Source organism: Acinonyx jubatus, chromosome D2, assembly GCF_027475565.1.
Source record: "Acinonyx jubatus isolate Ajub_Pintada_27869175 chromosome D2, VMU_Ajub_asm_v1.0, whole genome shotgun sequence".
Lineage (NCBI taxonomy): Eukaryota > Metazoa > Chordata > Mammalia > Carnivora > Felidae > Acinonyx > Acinonyx jubatus.
The window spans coordinates 79,687,128-79,700,487 of NC_069393.1; the positions used below are offsets into that span (position 1 = coordinate 79,687,128).

General features: G+C 50.3%; 1 protein-coding gene across 2 annotated transcripts in view; it reads right to left on the reverse strand.

Moving 5' to 3' along the window:
- The window catches only part of ADAM12 (ADAM metallopeptidase domain 12), a 341,670-nt gene that overhangs the window by 20,257 nt on the left and 308,053 nt on the right, over positions 1 to 13,360 (reverse strand). For both annotated transcript variants that reach the window (XM_053207586.1, XM_027063359.2), the window contains exons 16-21: positions 13,138 to 13,336; positions 10,682 to 10,759; positions 7,871 to 7,979; positions 4,856 to 4,991; positions 4,113 to 4,221; positions 1,917 to 2,096 (exon numbers count right to left, since the gene is read on the reverse strand). In XM_053207586.1, coding sequence (XP_053063561.1) covers positions 1,917 to 2,096; positions 4,113 to 4,221; positions 4,856 to 4,991; positions 7,871 to 7,979; positions 10,682 to 10,759; positions 13,138 to 13,336 — 811 coding nt within the window. The remainder of the gene's footprint in view (positions 1 to 1,916; positions 2,097 to 4,112; positions 4,222 to 4,855; positions 4,992 to 7,870; positions 7,980 to 10,681; positions 10,760 to 13,137; positions 13,337 to 13,360) is intronic.

A 13,360-nucleotide genomic window follows, 5' to 3' on the forward strand; every position in this document is an offset into this window, starting at 1 on the left:
ATCCTGCTTTCCGGCAAGCGTAGACAAAACTATACGAAGACAAATCTCAAAGAAAACTAGAGATAAATCAGCACAGAATACTAAAAAATGTTCAACTAATCTATCGGAGTTCAGGGAAGTGGAGCACAATAAACAAAAATCAGAGGGAACAATATGAAAGTGGTAGACAAATTCTAACATCAATGATTGCATTAAAAGTAAATGATCTAAACATCTGTTAAAAGGCAGTGACTGATGGAATGGATGACCCAACTACATGTGGTCTCTGAGAAACTCATTTCCAATAAGATGACACAGGTACATTAAGAGTAGAAAGGGAGGAAAAGATAAACCTTGCAGACACGAATCAAAAGAAAACTGAAGTGGATATATTAGTATGAGATAAAGGAGATTTTGGAACAAAGGTAATTACCAGAACTAAAGAGGGACATGACATAATGATAAAAGGGTCCATTCACCAAGAAAACACAACAATTCTAACTGTGCCTACCACAAACACCAGAAGTTCAAAATACATGAAGGAAAAACTGATAGCCTGAGAAGAGACACATTTATAGTTGAAAATGTTAATATCCCCTTTCAGTAAGTGATGGAACCACTAGACAGAAAAAAAAGAGATTTTTTTAAATATCAAATTGGCAAAGCTTTGAAATGGTAATACTTAGAACTAGCAAAGTCGTGGTCTCTGTAATAATGTGGAAACATAAATATACAGAGTAGTCCTGAAAAAATATTTAGTTTCTGTATTAAGAGGCTTAAAAGGGTTATAGCATTTTTCCACCCAACATTTTCACTTTTAGGAATCTCTCCTAAAGGAATAATTACAGTTTCCCAAATTTATCTGTCTAGACCTTCACAACAGAGCGATTTATCACAGCAGAACTTAGAGATATCTGAAATTGCCCACTAATCGGCAAGTGCTTAAAAAAAAAAGTATTCTTTATACATGTAGAGTGCTATGGTTCAAATAACATTTCTAAGAATTTTTAATGCCATGGCAAATAGGAATGATTTTAAGGCAAAAAAGTAGTATATAAAGCACTGTGCACAGAGCACAATGTAAATTATGTCAAAATACACATCATAGTTCAGTACAGAAATCATAGCAGTATGACGATAGCAAAAACTTGCCAGGGATTATTTCTCTGTGTTTTTCATTTGCTTGTTTTTACTACCTGTTCCCCCTCGAGTTTTCTATTGTTAAATGATGTCTTATTCATGGTTATAACAAACAGAAACTGTTACTACTGAAACAGCATAAAAATGAGTTGATATATAGAGGGTCTAATACCATGCTGCATCTGGTACAGAGAAACTCAGTGGGTGAATTCTTGCAAATAGTTTTGAAAATGAAATATGGGGGGGGGCACCTGGGTGGCTCCGTTGGTTAAATGACTGACTCTTGATTTCGACTTAGATTATGATCTCATGGTTCGTGAGATCGAGCCCCGTGCTGTCCATGCGGAGCCTGCTTGTGATTCTCTCTCCCCCTCTCTCTGTCCCTTCCCTGCTCACAATCTCCCACTCCTCTCTCTCTAAATGAATAAATAAACTTAAAAAAAAAAGAAAATGAAAAAGGGTAAGAAGGGATGCCCATTAATATTCCTAAAGTGATCATCTTCATTTCATTGTCCAGGCCTATTAGCAGTGGCCCCGCCATTCTCAAAAGCGTCACGGTGTAGGTGGTAAGTTGCACGGGGACCCTTACCGTTCTGAACAGAAAAATATTCTAAGGAAACGAGTACGTGTTGCATCAGGACTATACATCAAGCACTAAATGCTTTATCTCTCAACCATCTGAGGAGCTGAATTATCTCTGATTCGTAACGGCCCCGGCAAGTTAAGCAACTAGACGTGGGCAAGTGGCAGGGTCTGGATTTGAATGGCATCCATCACAGCAGCGGCGGAAGGCATACCTGGGCCTGCCGAAGAGCAGGGTTGGCCGGCAGGGGTCTGGCGGGGACGAGGGGTGCACGGGGAGCCTTCTGGAGAGGCGGGAGCACTCGCTGAGGCGAACTGGGCAGAGGGGCGTCGAGGGCTCTGAGGGGTCCGCTGATGTCAAGATTCTGACACTGTGGCCACCTCCTGGCGTTGTCCTGCAGGGACGGAGCAAAAGCCATGGTGTCACGGGTCTCGCCTCCTTAGGAGACAGGGGGGCTGACTGGTCCGCTATAGCTGAAGGGGCCGGCGGTGCCACTGCACGAGAGGGAGTCTATCATCATTTGTTTAAACTTCACAATTGTAGCAGAAGCACCCCTCCTCCCCAGCGTGGACTAGCAGGATCGATTTCTACGTGAACTGTAAAAACTGGTTTCATTCGTTAACAGATAGGCGCAAGGCAACTAAGGAAGCGCTAATGAGTTTGAGGACACACCCTAGATCTCTTGGAAGCGATGAAGGAGTTGTTCAGCGAGGCGTAAGGATGCCTTCAAAGCTCAGGGAGAACCGAGGAAGCCCCCGGCAAGGAGGATGGAAGCCTGTGGAAGCTGAGGCGAGGGGCCCACACCTGGAGCATCATGATGTCGTACACGGTGCCCCTGCTTTCAGGGCAGACCCGAGCAGATGCAGTGTGGGCCGTGTGCCTCAGGCCCCGCCTCTTTTCTTCCTTTCTCTCGTTTTAAAAAACGGCTTTTTTAAGGATCCATGGACATATGGCTAACGGCACATACTGAAACCGGACAACGTGGAAAACGGTGACACGTGTCCACACCGATGAAACCATCACGATGTGCAAAATAGTGAGCGTAAAGCCGTCCCCCATCCCCCGCTGCCCTCCCTTGCAACTACTGATATGCTTTCTGTCCTCATAAAATAGTTTGCATTTTCTAGAATGTCTCACAAATGGAGTTAGGGGGTAGGTACTCTGTCAGGCTTCTTTTACTTGGCATAATTATCTTGAGATTCATGTTGTGTATATTAATAGTCCGCTTTTTCTTACTGCTGAATAGCATTCCATTGTGTAAATATACCAAAGTTTGTTTATCCTTTTACCTGTTGATGGAAATTTGGGTCGTTTCCTATTTTTGGCTCCTCAAAATTAAGCTGCTTTTTTGGCTCTCTCGGGTAAAGCTAGCTGTTCTTGCTCAAGTCCCAATTTGGGGCTCAGAGGTGGTAAAGCCTGTTAGGAATGACAGCTTCCTCTTTGGAGCCCAATCCTCCACACTTGTAGATCAGGTAAGACATGGGAGATCAGATAGTTTATTTACGGCTTACTGAATGCGTGACGTTAATTAAGAATAATTTTTTTTAACGTTTATTTTTGGCAGAGAGAGAGAGACAGACAGACAGAGCATGAGCAGGGGAGGGGCAGAGAGAGAGGGAGACACAGAATCCGAAGCAGGCTCCAGGCTCCGAGGCATCAGCACAGAGCCCAACGCGGGGCTCGAACTCACAGACTGCGAGATCGTGACCTGAGCCAAAGTCGGATGCTCAACCGAGCCACCCGGGTGCCCCACCGTGATGTTAATTTTTAAAATCATTTGTCATCAGAAATACTTGATGGGAAAACTAAATATTGGAATGAAGTCTGGTGGTAATTCATGAGGGAGCCGGCGGGTACTCTGGGTTAAGGAGCCGGTTCTTTGAAACCAGAGGGTCGACAGGGTGTCCACAGCCCGGAGCTGGAGCAAATGGGGTCCGTCCACAGGCTCAGCATAACTCCTAGAAATGCACTGGGAGGTACAGGGCCAAAGAAGTTCACCCAAACCTCCCCAGCGGCATCTGAAACCGGAGGAAGAGGAGGACCCAGGAAGAGGAAGACTGGGAACCTCCTTGGGAGGCAGAGCCGGTGGGCTCGTCTGGGCGATTGGACGGATCATGGCTCACAATGTGGCACACACATCACACAGGGGTCCCTGCCCCTAAAGGATCTAGTGGGGGATCTAGTGGGGCATCCATGGGGCACAGCGGGCCTCCTTCCGGCCCTTGACCATCACCTCACCAAGCTTTTGTGGAACTCAGTGTGTGCACGCTGCATTTCAGGGAACTGTTCCCGCTGCCGATCTATCTATAGATTCTCTGGGATCGATTCCCGCTCAAGCTCTTGTTGAAAAACAGTGAGATACAGGTCTCTCACTGTGCACACCGACCTCTCATGTCTGTTTACAACTTACCTTCGACATGTTGGAATGTGGTGGCTTCCTCATCAGGCCTTTGCTGAGGTGGCTGAGGTGAGCCTGGCCAGGGTTCGAGCCACGCGATGGCCGAGAAGGGCGCACACACCTGTGAGCAGTCCCGTTAAGCGTAAACCAGAGCTTTTCTCCCTGGGTTGACTTAACTATTTTTCTATTTGGTTCCCAGTCTCAAAAAACAACTTACTTACTTTAACTCAGTGTGGAAAACACGCAAAGGACAAATTATCTAAACATTCTCGCAGGATTAAGAAATAAATATTGATCCCCGCCCCCACCCGCCCCCTGTCCCCCAAAGCCACTATTCTGTTAAATTAGTTCTTGCAATCTGCACATACATGGCTTTGTGACACCTGGGAGACATTTTATAGAAAGCTGGCATTTCACAATAATGCCTTTGAATATATTTGGGTCAAAAGCTACCCCGGCTGATGAAAATATTTTAACATCCCATGTCTTGTAAACATTACTGAGGTAAGGGTGGGAAACAATACAGTGGGACTCATTAACACCTTGCTTATTTATATAAAAAGCAGCAAATCGTTGAAGGCAAAGGAAGGGAGGCAGCTGGTCTGGCAGAGATTTAAAAAAAAAAACCCCAAACAACAGCTTCACTATCTGAACATCTGACCTCTTCTTTGCTAAGGAAAACAGAGTGCAAAGAAGGTTGGTTGCATGTTCTTTCAAATGCCATTTCTGGAAAAGAGGACCCATCGCCAAGATACCTTAGCTTTTCGATGGTGGTTTTTTTATCTGTAAACAGCAGGCGTATTAGCGTCTTCCTTTTCAGATAAACTACAAATCCAGCAGCGAGAAGACACAGGATCGTCACCAGGACTCCTATGGTCAAACCTTGGTTGTCTGAAACAAAACGCATTGATTGCACTCAGGGAAAGAGGCAGGGAGAATGAGATATGGGAAGTGTCAGATCGTGACATTTACGGCAACGCGAGCTTTGAAGGAAGGCACAGCATCGGAGTGAGTCCCTGAATGATGTGCTGACAAATTAGTCTTACTTCAAAGGTCACTCCTGAGGTTCTGTCCGTGTCACCCTCCTTCATTTCTGACAACAGGAGTCTAGCCTGGCAGGTGGGACCGCAGCCCTGATCACACAGCCCCGCCCACCCCCAGCAGGGAGGGGGGCCCCAGAGGGGTGGCAGGGAACCCGCACGTCCCCAACCGTGACCTTCCCAGCCCCCATCACAAATGTGCCCCTCCGGGCTCTCTTCTGTCATTCCTTAGCGCTGAAGTCTGTGTTTCTGTTTTGTTTCCTTGTATTTTTTTTTTAGACCAAGACTTTATTTCAGGACATTGTCAAGCTGGAAGGTGAAGACAAGGGGCGCCTGGGTGGCTCAGTCGGCGAAGCGTCCGACTTCGGCTCAGGTCGCGATCTCACAGTTTGTGAGTTTGAGCCCCGCGTCGGGCTCTGTGCTGACAACGCAGAGCCCGCTTGGATCCTCTGTCCCCCTCTCTCGCTGTCTCTCTCTCTCTCTCACAACTAACTAACTAACTAACTAACTAAGTGACTAAATAAATAAGAAAAAACAAACCTCACCCAAACTCCTCGCTGAAAGGAAACACCCACAGGTTTGGTTTTGTTAGATTTTTGTTTGTTATGTTCGCTAGAGCCTCGAAATACAGCGTTTGGAGGCAACCCTCTCTCTCTCTCCGGGAGTGGCTGCTTATTTTCTCTAAGGAAACATCCCCCTTCCTGTGATTGGCTCCCATTTTGTTCAGTACAAAGACACCGAGGTCCCTGGAGGGTGCAGGAGAGAAGGAAAAACCAGACTTTGAGGCTGGTTTCTGAGCACAGCCGTGTCGGGGGCTGCCCGGAGAGGGCTCTGCCTGCCAATGTGGAGAGCAGTCGGGACCTGCGACAGTCGCTTGCCGCTCCCACTGCTCTGTGGCTTCCTTGAGAGCCGCAGATGTGGGTTCATTCGTCCCTGTGTCCCCACCAGCGACAGTCAGGATGTGCTTCCCACAGCAGGCCACAGTCGCCTGAGGCTGCTGGTGATGGCTGCACCGGTGACGTCCCTGCCCAGGCCCTCCCCCGCCGCCCCCACCCCCGCCCCCCACCCCGGTCCCCTCATCCGGTGCAAGCACTGTGTCCTCGCGGCCGCCCCCCGCGTCTCCCCGCGTCGGCCCTGAGTCCCACGGTCCCCCTGCCCATCGCGGCGCTCACCAGGCCACGCTGGACCCCGGAAGAGCGGCAGGTGCACGGCAGGTGTCCCGGAAGCACTTGCCACGTGAACACCGGGCCACGGCAGGCTGGCGGGCCGTGGGGGCAGGGGGGCCTGGGACATGGCGCCCCGCACCTGCCTCTGGGCTGGGTGTTTAGATGTCCTTTCATGAAGGGACGGCGGCAGTGGGTGGACTCACCGCCCCACCCGTGCCGATGGATCATTGAGGTTTGCTTACTTGCCACGGGGAACAGCGGACGGCCGTGAACCCCCAGCTTTTGTGAAGCCCCCAGACCCGAGACCCACGGGTCGTGCGTGTTGACACTGCAGACAGACCCAGAGCGTTCCGGCCCGTCCTCTGCAACCCCCTCCAGGTGCCATCCGCTGGCCTGCCGCGGGGGGGGGGGGGGGGGGCGGGCAGTGCCCCGTCGGATGAGAAGACTGGCACCCCGCTGGTTTTGCACGACACACGTCAACGCCACGTTAGAACGTGGACGCGGGGCAGCCGGAACGCCGCGGTCAGGGCAGAGAGGTTCGGCGAGGGCCGGGGACACGGGGCCGGGCCCCAGTTTCCTGCCCCTGGGAGGGATGCTCACTGGAGGCCAAGACTTTCTGGGCCTTTCTGTAGCTGCTGCAGGGCCGGAGACACACCCGTATTTAAGCCGAAGGAGGACAGGAACTCACGGCCCCTCCTCGCGACACCGTCCCCACAGATGTACCCACTGGCAGCTCCCGGGCCGAGCGAGCCGACGGCGAGCACCGCACTGGCTGCCCGGGCTGCAGCGCACGGTCCTGTCTGTCGTCCGGGGGACTACGGTGACGCCACTGCCGGTCACAGCAGGACTTGAGGACACGTGACGTCTGCTGTCGCCGCATCGGCCACCATCTGGGGGGGCCTGGGGCTCAGGCGAGTCAGCACAAGTGGGCTCGGGGGGTGCGGGCCCTGTGGACCCCCGGTTCCTTTCTCGTCACAAAGGACACTGTTCAGACTTGCCTCTTCACTGCCTGACAAGTGCTCAGACAAAACAGCAATGCCCCGAAGGACATTTCCCAAGGTCATCCGGGGAGAAAAGAACTGGGGCGTCGAGCACGGCCACGATGAACTTTTTAAGGGGGAGACGGGCGTGGTCTCCGTGATAGGTGTGTGATGCTGGGTAAGTGACTGCGGGTGAGTGACTCCCCTGAGCCTCAAGTCCTTTATGTGAACTCTGCCCTCAGGGTCAGGCAGGGATTCGAGGAGGTCATGCACGTAAAACGCCCCGCTCCCGGGCTTGCCCCTGACAACTCAATAAATAGAAGCGGTTGCTTTTACTACTGCTGCTGCGGGGAGCGGGGCCGGGGACCGTTAGCCTTCACTGAGGGGAGGCGTCTCTCTAGGAAGGGCTTTAAGGGACAGTCGCCTCCACACCGCCTGGCCCCTTCACACCTCTCTTGGGAGGGAGAGGCTGGCCTTGACCAAGCCCTTCCGTCTCAGTCGGGAGGATCCCCGCCTGGCTTTCCACTGCCCCCACCCCCCACTGGCTCGGCGCCCACTCCCAGGGACGCCCTGGCCCCACTCACCTGCCTGCCGGATGGGGCCGCTGTCTGTGCTTCCCCCAAAGCCAACCTTGTCGCAGAAGGGAGGCGCCCAGTGGGCCTCGCAATGGCAGTTCTTCCTGTTGTTACACACCTGTCCGGGCAGCAGGGGAGAAGGACAGCGAGAGGGAAGCAGCATTAGGACCCAGCCGGCACACGGGGCGGCGGTCAGTCTCCGAGCCCTGATCGGCTGCTGCACCGAAGCAAAGGCCCTGTGGTCAGAGTCCCCATCAGCCCCGATACAGCCGGGGGCAGAAATGTCGCTGCGAGCCTAAGCCCCAAACGCAGCACAGGTGAGACCAGAGTCCGAGGCTGCAGATAAAACATGACCTGCCTGGTGGGGGGAGGATGGAGGTCATTGGGGTTCATCTGCTACGTCCACCCCTCTCTGTCCCAGTCAATTGCCGTGTCCCTCTTTTGCAGTGCAGCACTCCCCCCTCCTCCCCATCTGACCATGATGAGGAGCCCCCTCCGTGGTGAGGAGTGACCCTGCTGCAGGGGTGCGGAACCTGAGCTGTTGGGCACAGCCCCGCTTCCTTCGGACAGCAGGCTCAGAGAGGCTGGTGACCTGCTCGGACATCTCGTGCCCGAAACGCCCACCTCCGTCTCGCAGGCTCCCAGCGGCTCCTCCTTGGCGCCCGGCTGTGAATGAGCACTGGGCACGGTCTACCAAAAGCTGGTGTCCTCGTGACATGAGAGGGTGGCCCTCGCCCGTCGGGAAAGGGGTGCCCGAGAAAGCGGGAGGGCGGGCGTTGCTCTGGGTGGGGGGCCCCTGAACGAGTAGCCTAGCTTGGAGACCAGAGCACTCCAGGGAGGAGCCAGCTCCGGCTCTCCTGGTTAGCAAGGGTGACCGATGGAGGCTGGTCCCCATCCCGCCCTGGCTGTTCGACTTGCTGCTATCACACATGGAACTCACCGAGCCACTGCATGAACCCGCGGAATAGGAGCATGAACCCAAGAGGATACTATTTCTAGAGACTTGGAGTGCATGCTTTGGGAACACGGGATACAGGCAAGTGGCTACAAAGAATTTCTGACCAGTTTGGAACGGGTGGGACAATTGGGAACGGCTGGGAATCGCGGCGCAGGCCGGAAGGGTTCTGAGCTCAGATGGCTTCTGAGGGTCCGAGTTTCTCTTCCGCTTAGGGAAACAGACTTTACGTCGTAGATGATGCGCTTTGGGTGGTTTATAGAAGGAGGTCAGTGCGGAGCTACTGGGGTGCACACGCCCCGAAGGCCTCAGTCCTGCATCAAAACACTGCTGGAGGGGCCAAGTGCATATTTTAATATTTTAAGGCAAAAATAAAATGCTTGCAGTGTATGTCTTATTTGTAATGTTCCCCTGCTTTGCACTGATTTTTTTTTTTTTTTTGTGATGAATCAACCACCTGCCCCAATTGCTTAAAATAAGACCGACAGTCAAGATAACCCTCGAGAAGCTGGAAAGTATATTCCTGATAAGCTGAAGCCATGCGGAATTAACTACTGAGGGGCACGGCCTGTGCCGAGTCAGAGCACAGATTACCGAGTGTCGCCTGTTCCTCAGCGATGCCGCTGCTGACGTAACACCCACCAGGATTCAGGCACCGTCCTGGCCACACCGTTTCGCACAGTCTCCCAACGCAAACCAGAGTCGTGTGCCCTGTTTGCAGCTTGTGCTAGAGAGACTGAAACCGGGACACCCCACTGGGAGGCGCTGCTGGTGAGCCTGGCCTCACTAGGGGAAGGACCATAGTCAAGTTATTCGTCACCAAGTCATGGCGGCTACTCCGCCTACCCAGAAAATATGGGCCTTTCCTCTCCAGATGGATGGGCCCCCAGGGCTGTTGCGAAGCAAGGAGTCCAGGGACCCCGCCCTGGCGTTACTACGAACCGGTCATGTAAGCTTGGACATGCACTCTTGCCACCTGGGTCTGGGCGTCTTCATCAGTAAGATAACAAAGCTGTACCAGATCATCTCTCACAGCCATTAGAAAGAAATCTCTGATCCCACGAAGACATAAAAGGACTTCCTTTTACACTGACGGTCAGCAAACCCATCTGAAATGGCATCACGATCCTTTCCGGTTCCAACACAATAGTAATTTCACGAAAACCCCCATAATTCTGTGTTAGGATCACTGGCGAGTGTGTGCAAGTTTTAAAAATAGAATTGGGAGCATGATTTCTGCAGAAAAGGTTTCAGAAAAACAAATGAACCACTGGCGTGGCTAATCAAGATTAATAGGGTTCCCTGGGAAATAATTAAGCCCATCAGGAAAAATAAATTATGTTTGAAACAATTAGCGTCCTCTTCTCTCCTAAAAAACTCTCTGAGCTGAACTAACAGCCTTCTTGAGTTGAAATGCACACTGTACGTGATTTCAAGAACATGTGGTCAGTATGTTCTGTCTTCTTGGTCTTAATTCCTTCTGGAAGTATTTCAGTTCAGACACATATTCTGAATCGTGGTTGAAAGGAGGACAGCTCTGCTTGAAACGTTAAAGCAAAATCCTTCACGAAGGAAGGTTAGTTTTAAAATCCCTTTGAAGATGACAAAGTCCTTTTTTAAAAAAAAAATCACAGGATGTTCATTTAAAAGATCATTACTGCTCAGTCTGATTCTCTTTGTTAAATAAAAGTCACATTTCTTATGCTATGTAAAGGGCAAAGAAAATTAGTATCTTTAGAAGACAAGATCGAGGTGACTGCTGTATTTCTTAGAAGTTAAAAAAATAGGGATTGCAGAGTCCTTTAAAATGAATGATTGAGTGCTTAATGTGGACTGGCTATAAAAAGGCAGTTCAGCCCACTCACCCCTCTGCTGTGGCACTGCTTGGCACATTCATGAACGCCGAAGACACTTATGTTTTGACATCGACGATTGAGGCAGATCTGCAGGAGGAGAAAAACACGGTAAATTTCTCAGCCCTTTTCCGATCACATGCACAGGCACGTATCTGTGATTTAAAAAGAGAAGGCAAGGAAAGCTCGCGGAAGACCCTCTCCCTTCAGTGAACACGGCCGTAGCACAAGGACGGGCTTTCCATTTGACTCTGACCTGGAGTCTGATGCCTGCCTCCAAACTCAGCACGTTTCAAGACTCAGGTCAACGTGACTCAGGGTCAGCGTGGCACTTTTATACGGTTTCAGTCAATTATGAGATTACGATAACTGATTTTCTCAGGGTTTTTGTTTAGGGCTTGCAGTGAGACGTGTGAGTTACAGTGTCCGTCGCCTCCCCTCCCCCTCAATGGCCCCTTCCGTTGAAAGATACAGGATGGGAGAAATGCACCAGCCCTTAACCTAGGGCCTGTGCAGACTCAGAGACTCCAAGAAATCCAAGGTCCAAGGACCTTTTGAAGGCGATATCGAAATATGGGAACTTTTCCAAATTACTGACTGACAAGTACTATCATCGATGACATAAACCATCAACAGAAATGCTCAGCAGAGGAAAACAGGCAGTTCCCTTGTGTTTATTAAACTTTGCATAGGCAGTAATTTGCTGAATGACACTGGGTTGGTTGCAAGAGTTTAGTCTCATTTTAAAGGTGCATAATATACACCAGACTCAAAGGAGCAGGCCCTTTATCTCCCATAAGATGTTACAAATTGGTGGAGTCAGAGGAAGAGAAGTCTAAGTTTTAGATTCCAGAAGCAGATTTAATCAAGCACAGCCTTCCTATGGGAAGTTCACCATCTGACCCCAACAGCTTGTGGAAGGCACTCAAGCGACACCCTTTGACAAAAGTGTCGGCTTTAAGCAGCTCCAAAGGCTGGTGGGAAACCTGGCCAAGGGGACGGTCACATTCCAGCCGAGACAAGAAATCGTCTGAAGTTACAAAGGACACAGCAGGACCCTGGTCAAAATCTCCTCCCAACCCATGAGCAAAGGCAAGCGTGGCTTTCAAAGAACCCGTGTTCTGCAGAAATAAAGAGCAAAACACATTTATTTTTGTACATGGAGAAAAACACTCATTGATGAATTGAGTCCTTGGAATTTCAGGGTTCAGATGTACCTGGCTCGGGCTGTTCAGGCTATAGTTTCAAAAATCAACTTGATCCTATCCAGGGTCAAGGCCAGAATATAAGCTAACGTGTGTGGTTAAGGAGACCCTGGAATGTACGTTGTGTTTCCTGGATCATCCCATTTCCTTAGAGATGAAGCACTTATGGGTCAGAGTAGATGGCGGAAAGGGGGTGAGTATACAGAATTCTTGCCCTAGGGACTCTGCTCAAGGGGCTGAATCCATATCTTTCTATTCTACTATGTGGCCTCTGTGTGAGTTCATTTCATCATCGTTTTGAAGATGGGATCCTTTTTTTTTCATATTTTTGTTATTTTCATTTTTATTTATTTAAAAAAATTTTTTTTAAATATGAAATTTATTGTCAAATTGGTTTCCATACAACACCCAGTGCTCATCCCAACAGGTGCCCTCCTCAATGCCCATCACCCTCCCTCCCCTCCCCCTCCCACCACCCCCCCCCCCCCAATCAACCCTCAGTTTATTCTCAGTTTTTAAGAGTCTCTTATGGTTTGGCTCTCTCCCTAACTTTTTTTTCCTTCCCCTTCCCCATGGTCCCTTAAAAAACTTGTGGGGGTTGATTAATCTCCTTTCCTACCATGCTGTATTAACTTGCTTTCATTTAGCCTGATGAGAAAGTTTGGTGAGAAAAATCAACATGGCAGCATGTTAAAATCTCCATTTCACTTTTTTTTTTTTCATTTTTGACTTTATTTCTAACCCCCCAGATATCTCAGTCTACCTTCCCCTTGGTCTCTGAAAGAACTCTCTTTGGCTTCAAGCTGATCCTATCTCTTCCCCTCTCCTAGTCTCTCGTTGGGGGTCTCTGAAAATACACGTGACTTCCTGTTCTGTCCAGGTGAGAACAAGCCCTCGCTGTGCCAGAAACCAAACCCACGTTTCCAAAAACAACGTAATACGCTACTGCGTTTCCTTCCAAAGTAATTTCCTGGCTGGAAATACTCATGACACCCAGAGTGCAGAAATGACTTCTTCACACCTAAAGGCTGAGAAACCAGGCTTGATTTTCCCAAATCTGCATCTCCATGGTCTGGCCAGGATCCAGGATTTATTAACGCTTCCTTCTAGGTGCAAAGAACTGGATGCCAGAGACAAAGTTGCAGGAAGGAGTGGATTTAGGAAAACAAACCAACCTCCTAAGTGGGTTCCTGGATAGGACGCTTCTCAACGGGCCCCCCTCCAGACTTATATTTATGATGCAAGAGAGCCCCGGTGTCTTACTTTTCCGTCCGCACACTTTGTGCCCGCAAGCACAAGCCCGGGGTCCGGCATGTCATTGCCCAAGTACACGTGGGTCCCACGGCACAGAATCCGCCCTCCTTCCTGCAGCGGGATATTCGTTTCGATGGAAACGGCATTGGTACCGATGACGGGCCGGCTGGCGCCTCCTTGACACTGGATTTTCCCGCATTTAGCATCTCTGGAAGGGCAAGAACAGAGAGTC